Raw genomic sequence first — 15,311 nt, 5'->3', positions numbered from 1 at the left:
ACAGGTTCCAATTCTCCCACACTCTTAATCTCTGACTCAGTTGTCAAGAACATGGGCCTAGGGTACCAAGATGGACCCAGTTCAACCTCCTCAGAATCTGTGACTAGCTGAGCTGGTCGTGGACCACTCACAACACCACATATCTGACCCCTGCACAACCAGCAACTATCATCCCATCCTGGTTTGGATAAATCATAGCTAAATCTCCCTAAAGCAACAACAAGAACTAAGAAATGTTAAGAACTTAATGCCTATGTCTGAGAAAGTGAATCTTGCAATGACTCTTATTTTTATTATTTATAAGCCATTCCACCACCCCATGGATTAATTTATGTACCTGGATCCTTTGGGGAAACTCTTGGCTCATACTGATGGTCAAATCGTAGATCTCCACGGTCACCACTTTGGTGTAGGACACTGCCTTGTTGCCTCGGTGGTTATTCTCCACCGTGACCAAAAACGGGGTAAGAGAAGGATCCTTGGAGCAGAGCCCGGCCATTTGGTAAATGCAGCTTCCCATGAAATCGTATTTCTTCCCATCGAAGGTTAAATAGTGAGGGTCTCCGCTTGCTTGGCAGGTCAGGTAACTGACAGCATGGCATCCCCGGACACCTTTGACCACGCTGCATTTGGTCTCGCCCTGGCAAGAAGACTGTTGGCAGACAGCCTGGCCCAAATTGGCATCGCATATGCAACGACTCTGGCAGTCTTCGTCTCCCCAGAACTCTTCCCCTGCCTTATAGGTCACGCCTTGGTAAACGCAATTACAGCTGTCCACCCGGACACACTCCCCGTTGCTGCGGACAAAGCCTTGGTCACACTGACAGAGTGGCGCACAGGTGGTCTTACAGGTGCTGGGAGAGGAACGATCGGAGCAGGTGGCTGGACAGGCATTTCCACAGGGTTCATAGTGGCTGTTCTCAGGGCAGGGCACTGTTTAACGAAAGCATGGTTGAAACAAGATTGGTGACTATTGACATGAACTTCGTTACTGAGAAAACATCCTATGTATCTCATGCAATTTTTTAAACAAAAGATTCACATTGGTTCTGGATAATCAAAGGAGCAGCAGGCTTTCCTTGAGAGGTTTTGAAAGATAAGGCAAAGGAAAGTCCTTTCAAGGCTTTGAGAAGAGAGGAAAGCTCCGAGGCTTCAGAGTGGGGTGGCATACAAATCTAATATAATAATAATAATAATAATAATAATAATAATAATAATAATAATAATAATAGACTCAGACCGGCTCACAACAAAACATGTAGAAATCTAGAATTAAAACATACAAAACCCCCTATTCTTAAAAAGCCAATCGCTCATATTTCAATCAAACCTATTCATTCATTTGCCAGCTGGGGCAAGATGATGGACTTAATGGCCCTGAGCCTGCCGGCAGGGTCTTTAAAAACTTGTAGAAGGCGGGATGATGGAGGTGATATGAATCTCTGGAGGGAGTTAATTCCAAAGGGCCAGGGCCACCACAGAGAAGGCTCTTCCCCTAGGCATAGCCAGATGACATTGCCTGGCTGAGGGGACATGGAGAGGGCCAATTCTGTGGGACCTGACTGGCCACTGGGATACATGATTCAGAAGACGATTCCGTAAGTAATCTGGTCCAATGCCATGGAGGGCTTTATAGGTTGTAACCAACAATTTGAATTGTACTCGGAAACCAGTCGGCAACCAATGCAGCTCTCAGAGTGCTGGAGAGACACGGGTGTATCTCGAAAGGCCCATGACTGCTCGCACAGCTGCATTTTGTACCATCTGAAGTTTCCGAACATTCTTCAAAGGTGGGGTTACTTTGCACTTTAAAGTTGGATTGGTCGGTAGGAAGAAAATGAAATCAGGAATCATTTGGACTTTGGCTTACGGCCTTTATTTATAGAGTTAGATCCAGTTATATTGTTGGGTTTAGTTTTTTTATTTGATCACTTCTTTGGAAGTGACTCACTGTCTGACCTGATCAGAGCAGCACTTAAGCCAAAATAAATAAATATCTAAATGCAAGAAAAATGAAAATAGATTAATTGCTTATAAACATCTGTCAGTTTATTTTTTCAATGAAAAATAAACAAAACAGCATTAACAAACAGAATCAAACAAATTCTGCAGTTCTAGCAAGCCAAAATTTACTCCCATGTTCATTTCAAGGGGTTTCATCTTCCGAAGAGGATTCAAACCATACAGGCCAAAGAAATCTCGCCCAGAGTGAAAAACCTACATTCAGTGTCCGGCTTCATGCAGCGACGCAGGCCTTTCTGAACGGCACAGATCTCTCCAACCAGGCAGCTGGTTTCTTTACACTGGAGCTCTCCTGCTGACTGACAGGTGCATCTTTTCGCGCAGTCCTTTGAGTAAATGTGCTCCCCAATCTGTTGAGCAAAGTCCCAGAGTCAGTTACAATAAGAAAAGAAAAGCATTCCTTCTCCCCCTCATCCCGATCTTTAAATTAATGTAATTGTAGACATAAATTCATGTTGCAGGTCCCATAACCAAGGAAATCCACAGAGGGGTCAGAAGAGTTAAGATAATAGGTACTGTGTGATGGTCCTGGGCAAATAAGGGTAGATGGATGGTTTCAAAACTTTGAAAATAAAAAGACAAAACAAAATAAAACAAAACAAAACAAAATAATAATGTAATATAAAATAACATAAAAGAATCTAGTAATAATATTATAACATAAAATAACATAAATTATAAATTAAATTATAAAATAAAATAAATAATAATAATAATATAATTAATATAACATAACATAATAAATATAATAGTATAATATAATATAATATAATATAATATAAGATAAGATAAGATAAGATAAGATAAGATAAGATAAGATAAGATAAGATAAGATAAGATAATATAATATAATATAATAATATAAATTATAAGTTATAAATAAATAATTAAATTAAATTAAATTACAAAATAAATAAAATAAAAATAATAATAAATAAAATAAAATAAAATACATAATTTATAAATAAATTATAAAATAAAATAATAATATAAAACAATAATAAAATATGTACCACATAAAAATATACGGTGTTTATAGGCTTATACAGCCTTGCCAGTTTGGCCATCTGACTGGTGCATGGCATTTCCTTTCCCAAAGTCCCATTTTAAAGTTATCCAGCCCACTAATACAGTTTGTCCTTGACTTATGACCACAATTCAGCCTAAAATTTCTGTTGTTAAGTGAAACATTTGTTAAGTGAGTTTTGCCCCATTTTACAACATTTCTTGTCACGGTTCTTAAGTGAATCACTACAGTTATTACGTTAGTAACCCTGTTGTTAAGTGAATCTGGCTTGGCCATTGTCTTGGTCATAGGTGCACTAGCGTGCCTCCCGTCCCCTGTCCTATTGTCTCTCCTATATCTCATATATCATATCTACTATTCTTCTATTCTAATCCTCTTATACTACTCTCATAATATCCTTCTATTCTCTAATTGATATATTCTATTCCTAAATTTTCACTTCTATTCTTTCTCTAATATATTTTACTCGAGTATAACCTCTATAACATTGGTTCTCAACAAAGGGGTCGCGGCCCCTTTGTGGGTCGAATGACTGTTTCACAGGGGTGGCCTAAGACCATGGGAAAAGACAATGTGGTCGTAAGTAGAGAACATCTGGCGTCTTGGAACATATTTTTACAATCCAACGAATCAGGGATTTACAGCGGGGGTGTCCCTCTGATCTTCCTGCCAATCACCTTAAAGCTTTATTGGGAAAATTGGAACTGGACTTATGGTTGGGGGTCACCACAACACAAGGAACTATATTAAGGGGTTGCGGCATTAGAAAGGTTGAGAACCACTGCTCTATAACCTTCATTGTGCATTGTTGTGTATTGGACAAAATAAAAAAATTAAAATTAAAAAATTAAAAAGTGACTGTGTGACACCAGGACACTGCTATTGTCATAAATATGAACCAGTTGCCAAACTTCTGAGTCTCCGTCACATGACCACGGGGATGGTGCAAAGATACTAACTAGTCATAAGTCGCTTTTTTCACTGCCTTTTTAACTTTGAGCGGTCACTAATCAAACTGTTGTAAGTCAGTAGCCTGTCAGGGATCATCAGGAAAAGCCCCTTTCTGCTCTCAGCCACATCGAGGGAGAAAGAAATTACCTTGAGGTAGGCTCCATCGTAAGTGCAGCCACATTGCTTCATGGCTACACACTGAGATCCATCGAACACATAGTCCTCGTCACACTGACAGCCTTCAAAGCAGTTCCCTGAGCACTGACTTGGAGCAGATAAGGAGGCACAGGTGGAATCACAAGTCCTGGTACACTTTTCATAATGGCTATGGGCCGGACAGGTGAGGGCTGTGGAAAACAGAAGCAAGCAAATAGATTAAAATTATTATTATTTATTATTATTTATTAGATTTGTATGCCACCCCTCTCCGTAGACTCGGGGCAGCTAAATGGCTAGGAAAGTCAAGTCCACATCTAAAACGGTCCAAGTTGATAAACACTGCTCTAATGAAGTGCTAATGACTAACCATCACTTCTACCAGAGGAGGAAAATACAATCTAGGGCAGTGATGGTGAAACTTTTTTCCCTCGGGTGCCGAAAGAGCATGGGTGCATGTTACCATACATGCACGAACGCCCACACACAGAACTCAATGTCTGGTAGAGCAAAAACAACTTCGCCCGACCCCCCGGAGGCCCTCTGGAGGCCAGAAATGGCCTGTTTCCCAACTTCTGGTGGGTCCAGTAGGCTCGTGTTTTGCCCTCCCCAGGCTCCAAAGGTATGCCCTCCCCCACCACCTGGAAGTTCTCTGGAAGCCAAAAACGGCCTCTGTACAAGGCAAAAATCAGCTGGCCAGCACACAAATGCACGTTGGAGCTGAGCGAGGGCAATGGCTCGCGTGCCAGCAGATATGGCTCTGCATGCCACTTGTGGCACCTGAGCCATAGGTTCGCTATCACTGATCGAGGGAGTTATGTTTTCTCCTTGAAGCAAAAATCAAAGATGGTGCTGAGAATTAGTCCCACGGCAGGTGCGGTTTCCTTATCTCTGGCGCTACCAGTGCATTCCCAGAGATCAGTGCGGGCATGCGCGCGTCAACACAAGATTTGTCTTCTGCACATGCACTAGAAGCAAAATCTCACATGAAGACAAGTGTACGAGATTTCACCGACTTTGGGTGGTTTTTTGCTCCACTGAAACAAAAAGAGCCAAAAATCTACAAAATCTCACTTCCAGCGCATGGAAAGAAGCCAAATTTCATGCGGGCGTATCAGGCATGCAGAGCCGCGCACCCAACTCCATTTTCCCTACCGGAATGCCTGCTCTGTCCCACCAGGAACGCATTTTTGGAGGAACACAGTAATTGCTGAAAGAACTCTGGAATCTCTTTGAATGGTGATGCGTCCGCGCTTGGTTAAGCACCAGAGGATTTTAGGATTTAAATGGGGGTGAACTGGATAGACTCAGCCATGAATAAGAACAGCCAGGCAAGGCATAGGAGGATAGACATTGGAGGCAGAGAGTTGGCTCTTTATGGAAAGTAGCTCCCGACAAACTTACGGCAGAAGGAAGAGCTTCTCCAGGCTCTAATTTTGGCCCCAGATGCCTGGCAAGCTGCTACGTAGGCTTGAAGACTTCGACAAAGGGATTCCCTGTTTGTACAGGCCTCCATCAAACAGTTTTCAAAATATTCTGCAGGGTTCACCCATGAATGGCAGTCTACGAATGGACCTCTCTTGGACGGGATCATTCCACAGAGGTTCTCAGCTTCATATTTTCTTTTCTGGGCTTGGTTGCAGACGGGACATTTATTCCCACAGCCATCAGAACAAACTATACCATTCACAGGGACCTTCCAAGAAGCCGCAAATTCTTCCACATGTCGAGTGAGTTTTCCATTACGTAGCATGAAGTCATCCCTCGGATTCCCATTGAAGTTGCCACCTAGGCCACACATATGACCCATGTAAGAACTGGGGACTGAAACCTCAACATATGAAGAAGTATCATACAGGACCGTGACGCCAAAGGTTGTGGAGATAATGATGTTGTTTCCTTCTTCAGTGATCGAAAATTTCCCATCAGCTCCATTCATTGGCAGGGTATACACCTCTCCATCCACCTGTACCAACAAAGAATAAAAATTGGGGATCAGTGCTGGTTTCATATGCATAGAATTTAATGCTCATTTCACATTGGTTCGTAGCATTAATTGGCATCTCTTCTTCACAATCCTGGCAAAAAGAATAAAATGTGGCTTCTCTTATCATCTTGCAGTCAATCTGCAATAGTGAGTTCATCAGAAGTAGAAAGAATGCATTCAAATTTCCAAATCTCACTGCCCCCTATTTTTTTAATCCCCTGAGATTAAAACCGTAACATCACTGCTGAATGTAAAACTGTGTTTTTTTGTTTAAGCCTTAAGCCTCTAATAAATTTAATGCACCTCCTTTATCAAAAGAAAACAAACAGGCAGAAATGTCTGCTTCTACTCATTAGGGAGCTATCCCACAATAAGTCCAAATAAAATGTGTGGCGAAGGAGTGTAGCCCCTATTCTCCAACCAGTGAGCTGGCCCTAGGATTCAAAGCCTTTTGTTTCTCTTTTAAATATTTTTTATTAATTTTCCACTATTAAAGAAAGAAAACACAATAGTAAGTACATAAGAAAACCAAAGAAAATTAAATTAATAATAGTATATACAGATATTAGCATTATATTAGCATTAAAATCACTATATTTATATTATATTAATTATACACTAGGAAATATGACAAAGAAAAGCCATAAACTAAACTTCTGAGTGATTCCACATCCTGGAAACAAATTGTTTTAACTCCTACCCTCAAAACGTCACTACAGAACGCTGCACACCAAGACAACTAGACACAAGAACAGTTTTTTCCAGAACGCCATACCGTGGTCTCGAATTCTACTAACCACATGTCCTGTTACCTTGTGCCATCGTCCCATCAGTTCCCGCAGATCAGTTTCATTGGCCAAATTCATCCTCTTATCCATCATTCCCTCAACACTGTCAGATTTTCTACTAAATCTGCACTTCTATTCTACTAGTTTTCCTCATCATTCCTATCATCCTTTTCCTCCCACTTAGGACTGTATGACTGTAACCTGTTGCTTGTATCCTAAGATTTTTATTAATATTGATTGTTTCTTCATTGCTTATTTGACCCCTATGACAATCATTAAGTGTTGTACCACATGATTTTTGACAAAAGTATCATTTATTTTATGTACGTTGAGAGCATATGCACCAAGACAAATTCCTTATATGTCCAATCACACTTGGCCAATAAAAATTCTATTCTATTCTATTCTATTCTATTCTATCCTATAAGCTCTTTACAACAGAGATTCTAGGCTTTGCATTACTTTGAAGAAGACATTGGACAGCAACACTTTGAAGGTGATTTGATTGGCTCTTTTGCATAGTGCAGAGGGTTCAATTAGATCAAGGGTGTCAAACTCAAGATCCGGGGGCCAAATCCAGCCGGTGGGGTGGTTGGATCCTTGCGATCATTTCCAGTTCTACAATCCAATGATTCCATGATGGAATCAGGTAAATGTGGCCCTTCTCCATCACGTTACTTTCACAACTGCATTTTGTAAAGCACGAGGTTGTCACAATACAATAATTGATATTGGTACATGGTGGATCACATTCAATTTGAGATAATAGAATAAAATAGAATAGAATAGAATTTTTATTGGCCAAGTGTGTTTGGACACACAAGGAATTTGTCTTGGTACATATGCTCTCAACGTACATAAAATAAAATATACATTTGTCAAGAATCTTGTGGTACGACACTTAATGATTGCCATAGGGGTCAAATAAGCAATGAAGAAACAATCATTATTAATAAAAATCTAAGGATACAACCAACAAGTTACAGTCATACAGTCCTAAGTGGGAGGAAAAGGATGATAGGAATGATGAGAAAAACTAGTAGAAATAGAAGTGCAGATTTAGTAGAAAGTCTGACAGTGTTGAGGGAATGATGGATAAGAGGATGAATTTGGCCAATGAAACTGATCTGCGGGAACTGATGGGAGGATGGCACAAGGTAATAAGACATGTGGTTAGTAGAATTCGAGACCAAGGTATAAAGAATAAATTAGAATTAATTTATAATATGTAAATAGCTATACAGCTCTTTAAGTTAAAATGGTATATAGAAAATATGCCCCCATTTTGATGGAGGGGTATGAATGTTGTTTGGTGGTGGTCACTTTGACCATTGAGCACACGGTTGTGTGTTGTGCGAATGTTTTACTGTTATTATAAAAATCAATTAAAAAAATATTTTTTTTTTTTAAAAAAGCACAGGGTTATCTAATGGTTAGTTTACCTACCATTGTCTGCCACTGTATTCCCCTCTCAAGGACAATTGTGTAACCATGAATGAAGACCTTCACATTTCGAATTAGAACTAAAGGACCATTACCAAGCTTCTCTTTCTCTATCCACACGGTGAAGTTCTGGAGCCGAGAATTGTGCTGGCAGACTTGAGCTAAGGTGTAAGTGCAGGAGCCATAGAGTTCAAAACGCCTCCCATCAAAGGAAATTAAACGGGTGTCACCTAGTACAATGATCCTTCCATGGCCTACGGGGTGGCAGCCTTGAACGCCCTTTACAATCTTGCATTCCTCATGAGCTCCACAAGAGAACGATTTACAGTTTATGATTCCCTTATCCATGCAGGTGCATTTGTGCTGGCAGGAAGCGGTGGGGAAAAACTCTTCTCCAAGTTTGTAGTACCGGCCTTGGTTAAAACAGCCACATTTTGCCTTGGGAACACACTGGTCCCCATTGCGGATTAATCCAGAGTCACAAACGCATCCTTCCAGGCATGGAGCATCACACCTCTGGGGGGAGATGAGGCCCTTGCAGGTGGCTGGACAACCACTGCCACAGAGCTCATAGTGGGTATTGGGTGGGCAAGAAACACCTGAAAAACAGAATAAAAAGAAGATTGCTTATTCAATTATCACAAAGAAGAGGGGGTTAACTTGTTTTCCAAAGCACCAGAAGACAAGATAAGAAAAAATGGATGGAAACCAATCAAGGAGAAAGTCAACATAGGACTAAGGAGAAATTTAACAATTAACCAGTGGAACAGCCTGCCTTCAGAAGTTGTGGGTGCTTCACCACTGGAGGCTTTTAAGAAGAGACTGGGCAACCACTTGTCTAGAATGTTATAGGTCAGTGATGGTGAATGTATAGCATGGGTGCCACAGGTGGCATGTGGAGCTATATCTGCTGGCACATGAGCCGTTGCCCTAGCTCAGCTCCAATGTGCATGTGTGTTCCAGCCTGTTGGCTTGCACAGAGGCTCTGGGAGGGCATTTTTGGCTTCTAAAGAACTCCTGGGGGATAGGGGAGGGCGTTTTTACCCTCCCCTGGTTCCAGGGAAGCCTTTGGAACCTCGGGAAGGTGAAACATGAGCCTACTGGGGCCATCAGAAGTTGGGAAACAGGCCATTTTCGGCCTCCAGAGGGCCTCGGGGGGGGGGTGTCTGGGAAGCTGTTTTTGTCCTCCCCAGGCATTGAGTGTGTGTGGCTGCTCGCACATGTACAATAGAGAATTCCCATCCTTTTTCGGTACCTGAGGGAAAAAAGGTTTGCCATCACTGACATAGGTTATCCTGTTTGTGCAAATGGTTGGACAAGAAGACATCCAAGGTCCCTTCCAATTCTTGTTATTCTGTTAGACCAGAGGTAAAAATAATCATGCTAGTGTTGTTAGAACAATTAATCAGTGGAACAACTTGTCTCCAGAAGTTTTGGATGCACCAATACTGGGAGATTTTAAGAAGAGATTGCACAATCATTTGTCTGAAATGATATAGGGTTTTCTGCCTAAGCAAGGGAGTGGACTAGAAGATTCCAAGATCCCTTCCAAATATATTGCTTAATATATTTGGGGGAAAGATTGCTCTTGTTTTAATATTTCTAACTTATTTTAACATTGGGCCTTTTCCCTATACTCCACTCACCCACATCTTGAAACATTGTATATATCTGACAGAAAAATCACAGACACACAAACACACACACACACACAAACACACACACATGTTTTTGGGTGTCAAAGTTTTGTATGTGACCAATATATATATAAAAAACATGTGAAGGGATTGGATACTGTAGCCTAGAGGATAATTCTCTGCCTTGCAGTTTCAAGTCCCAGTGGGTATGGGTAGCATCTGGTGATGTTTCGACGAGGTCCCACTCGTCATCTTCAGGCTGGTGTTTCTGTCCTTGTTCTAGGGTGAACACAGCGAGACCTGAGCTATATATATCACATGTTTTTTGCTGAAATTTTAAAATTAAGGGAGACTAGGATGGCACCATTTCAGCCTCGTTCTGGCCTCATCATCTAGCCACACCCTTACTGGGATTTAATCCAGCAGCTTCTGCCTTGTAAGGCAGAGAATTAACAGCTGAGCCACCAGACCTGATCCCTTCAGCTCTGTACCAGGGAGGGGTTATATGTTTTTTATGACGGATCACCCTGGTATATATATATATATACACACAATAAATATATATGGGTCACAATATACCCATGCAACGAAATTCATATGATGCCAAAGACCAATTTCAGCATACATAGCAATCTGAAAGAACATGCTCAACCTGCCACAATTCCCCACCTCGATTTCCCTCGATTTTCGCAGGTTTGGACTTTGTGAATAGCCTATACCACAGTTTTTCAAAAAATATTAATTAAATTAATTAATTAAAAAATATTTCCAGTTTTTTTTTCCCTATACCACAGTTCTTCCCACCCGATGACATCATATGTCATCGCCAAACTAATATTTTTTGCAAATAAATAACAAAAAAAATAATTATTGTTAATAATTATGTTTATAAATATCAGGATCACTAAGTGTGTTATTCAATGGTGAGTACCAGTAATAATGGTGAGTAAATGGTTGTTAAGGGAATGGGAAATGGTAATTTAGGGGTTTAAAGTGTTAAGGGAAGGCTTGTGACACTGTCCATAGCCAAAAATGGTGTATTTACTTCCACATCTCTACTTCGTGGAAATACGACTTTCGCGGTCTTGGAAGGCATCCGCCGCGCAAATCAAGGGAACACTGTATTGGACTAACTAACTAACTAACTAACTAACTAACTAACTAACTGAATGAATGAATGAATGAATGAATGAATGAATGAATGAATGAATGAATGAATGAATAAATAAATAAATAAATAAATAAATAAATGAATAAATAAATATGTTTTAGTAATTTTTCATATTTTATAGTTATTAGATTTCTTATATATTGTTATATTTAATGTTGAGTCGCCTGGAGAAGGGCGGCATAGAAATCTGATAAATAAATAAACTTTGAATGCAGGAGAAAAGGCTTACTGCAGAAAGATGGTGACCTCCACTCCTCAACTGAGATGCCTTGATTCTGACATGCTGTCACGTAAGAGCCGATGGCACGACAGAGGATGTCATGGTGACCTTTGTAGACACAGGTATCGTAGACACAATCGTCAAAATAAGTTTGAGGATCAATGGCATTGTGGCATCGCTTGAAAGGCCCCCTCTTGCTCGTGAGAATCCCACAATAAGATGGACCCTGGTAGGTTTGTTTATCAGCATCACTGCACCCTGGGCAATTTTTGGTGCACCCAGAAGAGCAGCCAGGAATATCTTTCACCTTCCAGCTGTTTGCAAATTGAGTTGGATCCTCTGTTTGTGTTCCATCTTTCATGAGGAAGTCATCATTTTGAACTTGATTGGCATTACCACAGAGGCCACAGAGCGCGTTGGCATAAGAATTGGGGACGATGACCCTGACATAGCTGTACCAGTCGAAGCTGACAGTCAGACCGAAGTCTGTCTTGATGAAGCCATAGCTTCCACTTTGGGTGAGGCTCAGTTTATTTTGATAGGAAAATGGGAATTCCACAAAGACGCCATTGACCTGAATTAAGATACAGGGGAAAAAATAGTCAAGGCACTAACAATTCTTTCAAACTGAAGAGAAGGTTTGTTCTTGTTATCTTTCATACTCATCGGCTCCCTTATTCCACTCCATGGGCTGTTTGACAAATAAGCAAAATAAGAAATCTATCACTGTATAATAACAATAAATTTATGCATAACCAAAAACACCCACATAGAAAATTGCAGATGTAATTTAAATTTGGCACTAGAACGTGAAACCGTATAACAAATAAAATCTTAATTCACAAGTTCCAATTCTCCCTCACTCTTAATCTCTGACTCAGTTGTCAAGAACATGGGCCTAGGGTACCAAGATGGACCCAGTTCAACCTCCTCAGAATCTGTGACTAGCTGAGCTGGTTGTGGACCACTCAAAACACCACATATCTGACCCTTGCACAACCAGCAACTATCATCCCATCCTGGTTTGAATAAATCATAGCTAAATCTCCATAAAGCAACAACAAGAACTAAGAAATGTTGAGAACTTAATGCCTATGTCTGAGAAAGTGAATCTTGCAATGACTCTTATTTTTATTATTAATAAGCCATTCCAGCAGCACAAACACCCCATGTACCTGGATCTTTTGGGGAAACTCTTGGCTCATACTGATGACCAAGTCGTAGATCTCCACGGTCACCACTTTGGTGTAGGACACTGCCTTGTTGCCTCGGTGGTTATTCTCCACCGTGACCAAAAACGGGGTAAGAGAAGGATCCTTGGAGCAGAGCCCGGCCATTTGGTAAATGCAGCTTCCCATGAAATCGTATTTCTTCCCATCGAAGGTTAAATAGTGAGGGTCTCCGCTCGCTTGACAGGTCATGTAACTGGCATCATGGCATCCCCGGACACCTTTGACCACGCTGCATTTGGTCTCGCCCTGGCAAGAAGACTTTCGGCAGACAGCTTGGCCCAATTTGGCATCGCACATGCAACGACTCTGGCAGTCTTCGTCTCCCCAAAACTCTTCCCCTGCCTTATAGGTCACGCCTTGGTAAACGCAATTACAGCTGTCCACCCGGACACACTTCTTACTGCTGCGGACAAAGCCTTCGTCACATTGGCAGATTGGCACACAGGTGTTCTTACAGGTGCTGGGAGCGGAACGATCGGAGCAGGTGGCTGGACAGGCATTTCCACAGGCTTCATAGTGGCTGTTCTCAGGGCAGGATGCTGTTTAATGAAAGCATGGTTGAAACAAGCTTAGTGACTATTGACATGCCCTTTGTTACTGAGAAAACATCCTATGTATCTCATGCATTTTTTAAACAAAAGATTCACATTGGTTCTGGATAATCAAAGGAGCGGCAGGCTTTCCTTGAGAGATTTTGAAAGATAAGGCAAAGGAAAGTCCTTTCAAGGCTTTGGGAAGACAGGAAAGCTCCGAGTCTTCAGAGAGGGGAGGCATACAAATCTAATTAATAATAATAATAATAATAATAATAATAATAATAATAACAATAATAATAATAATAATAGTATGAAACTGCAGTTTAGTGTTTCCAAATGTAAAATAATGCACTTGGGGAAAAGAAATCCTCAATCTGAGTATTGTATTGGCAGGTCTGTGTTAGCAAAAACTTAAGAAGAGATTTAATGACACTGCTGAAACCCTGATAAAAAAGGGAGGGTTTGAATGCATTGCGTGGGTGATTATCATTTGTGTTTTGAAGAAAGAAACATTGTTGAAGTGTGGTTTCATTCCAGTTTGGATTTCTGTGAACTTTCTGGCACTCAAGCAGGAAAGGCTGTGTGGACTTGAATGTGTAATTCTGCCTTACTCAACTAATAAATCAACATTGCTCTGGCAGAAGCCTAAACATATCGGGTGTACTTGGACATAGTAGCCCTGACTTTCTGGACTCGTAAATCAGTATTTGTCTTGCATTCAAGCAGGCATTTAGCCTCTGTACATAAAAGAACCCTTTTTTGTTTTATTATCCCCTGTTGTCTGTTTGATTATAATAATATACATATGTATATTGGTTGAAATTTTCTGGGTGCTACTCAAGGCCGAGAAAAATGGAATGTAGTTGTGTGACTGCAATGGAAGATAATATGTATGGAGACATCACACAAAGCTAGTAGGGAGGACAATTGGAGGTAGGGAACAGAATGATTCCAATCTCTCTTATGTTTATGTTTACGAATCCTATTATTTCCAATGAATATTTCTTCCATATTATTCCTAGTGTCCTATCTTCCATTCTTCAATATATGATTATATCCTCTGAACCTTACATTATGTATTTGAGAAAATAAATAAATAAAATAAAATATTGCTCTGATGCTCCCTAGGATTTTCTTTAAGGTTCTCAAACATATTTATGTCTTTATTTGGAAGCTTTTTGAATTGAGCCTTTCAATATCAGTTTCTGAGGAAGTAGCCAAACATGAACTTTATCCTATCCTAGAATCAGCTCTGGACCTATGAGCTGAGCTGAATTTGAAAGCGGAGTTGATTTATGGCAGGATACATCCTTATACCTTCTAATCAGTCATTCCAGTTTTCCCAACAAGTTACCACATAGTGTATTACACACCATGTCAATTGAAAAAGGAGAGTCTTTAGTCATTTATCTCAGGCTCCGTTTTAGGAAACTGAACATTCAGGAAAAGTTCAATTCAAAGAGGCCCTCTATGTCAAAATTGAATAGCTCTCTCTCAACAGAGGGGGAGAGATACAACATCATCTATCTCCAGTCTACCACACAGTCCTTTCAATAGTTCCAAGAAGGCTCCACAGCCATTTGCAGTACTCAGCAGAGACGGGTTACTCCCAGTTTAGACTGGTTCACCCGAACCGGTAGCAGGCCACTGCTGATGTCACAATGACATCACTGAACCCGTTCTGTTGGTGCCAGTCCATGGATGCTGCCCTCTTTTTAAAAAAAAAATTCTGGAATTTGTTTAAAATTTTAAATTATTGATATTTTTTTGATTTTTTTCCCAGTTTGTTTGTGTACAGAAGCTAAGTTTCCAGCACTGCACATGTGTCACCATCTTGTTTTTAGCTTTTTTTGGGGGGGGGGGGTTATTTTATTCTTTGGCATTGTGCATAGCGCCCTCATGAGACGCAGCCACATGTCGAGGGAGAAATTGAACCAGTAGCAAGGTAAGTTAATAACCCAACCCTCATACTCAGGTGACGCCTGTCAAAAGATCAAAAAAAGATCAAAAGCAACATGAGAAAATATTATTTGACTGAAAGAGTAGTAGATCCTTGGAACAAACTTCCAGCAGACGTGGTTGGTAAATCCACAGTAACTGAATTTAAACATGCCTGGGATAAACATATATCCATCCTAAGA

At 40.6% G+C, this 15,311-nt stretch overlaps 2 protein-coding genes across 3 annotated transcripts in view; both read right to left on the bottom strand.

Moving 5' to 3' along the window:
* LOC139173994 (IgGFc-binding protein-like) overlaps positions 1 to 15,311 on the bottom strand; it is an 842,349-nt gene that overhangs the window by 759,931 nt on the left and 67,107 nt on the right. The window lies entirely within an intron of this gene.
* The window catches only part of LOC139173993 (IgGFc-binding protein-like), a 52,831-nt gene that overhangs the window by 24,968 nt on the left and 12,552 nt on the right, over positions 1 to 15,311 (bottom strand). The window contains exons 4-10 of the mRNA XM_070763987.1: positions 12,578 to 13,173; positions 11,412 to 11,976; positions 8,378 to 8,973; positions 5,561 to 6,122; positions 4,148 to 4,347; positions 2,222 to 2,372; positions 338 to 933 (exon numbers count right to left, since the gene is read on the bottom strand). Coding sequence (XP_070620088.1) covers positions 338 to 933; positions 2,222 to 2,372; positions 4,148 to 4,347; positions 5,561 to 6,122; positions 8,378 to 8,973; positions 11,412 to 11,976; positions 12,578 to 13,173 — 3,266 coding nt within the window. The remainder of the gene's footprint in view (positions 1 to 337; positions 934 to 2,221; positions 2,373 to 4,147; positions 4,348 to 5,560; positions 6,123 to 8,377; positions 8,974 to 11,411; positions 11,977 to 12,577; positions 13,174 to 15,311) is intronic.

Source organism: Erythrolamprus reginae, chromosome 11 (assembly GCF_031021105.1).
Source record: "Erythrolamprus reginae isolate rEryReg1 chromosome 11, rEryReg1.hap1, whole genome shotgun sequence".
In the NCBI taxonomy this organism is placed as follows: Eukaryota; Metazoa; Chordata; class Lepidosauria; order Squamata; family Dipsadidae; genus Erythrolamprus; species Erythrolamprus reginae.
Note: the sequence above shows the minus strand (reverse complement) of the source record. Positions and strands in the feature narration are given on the sequence as shown.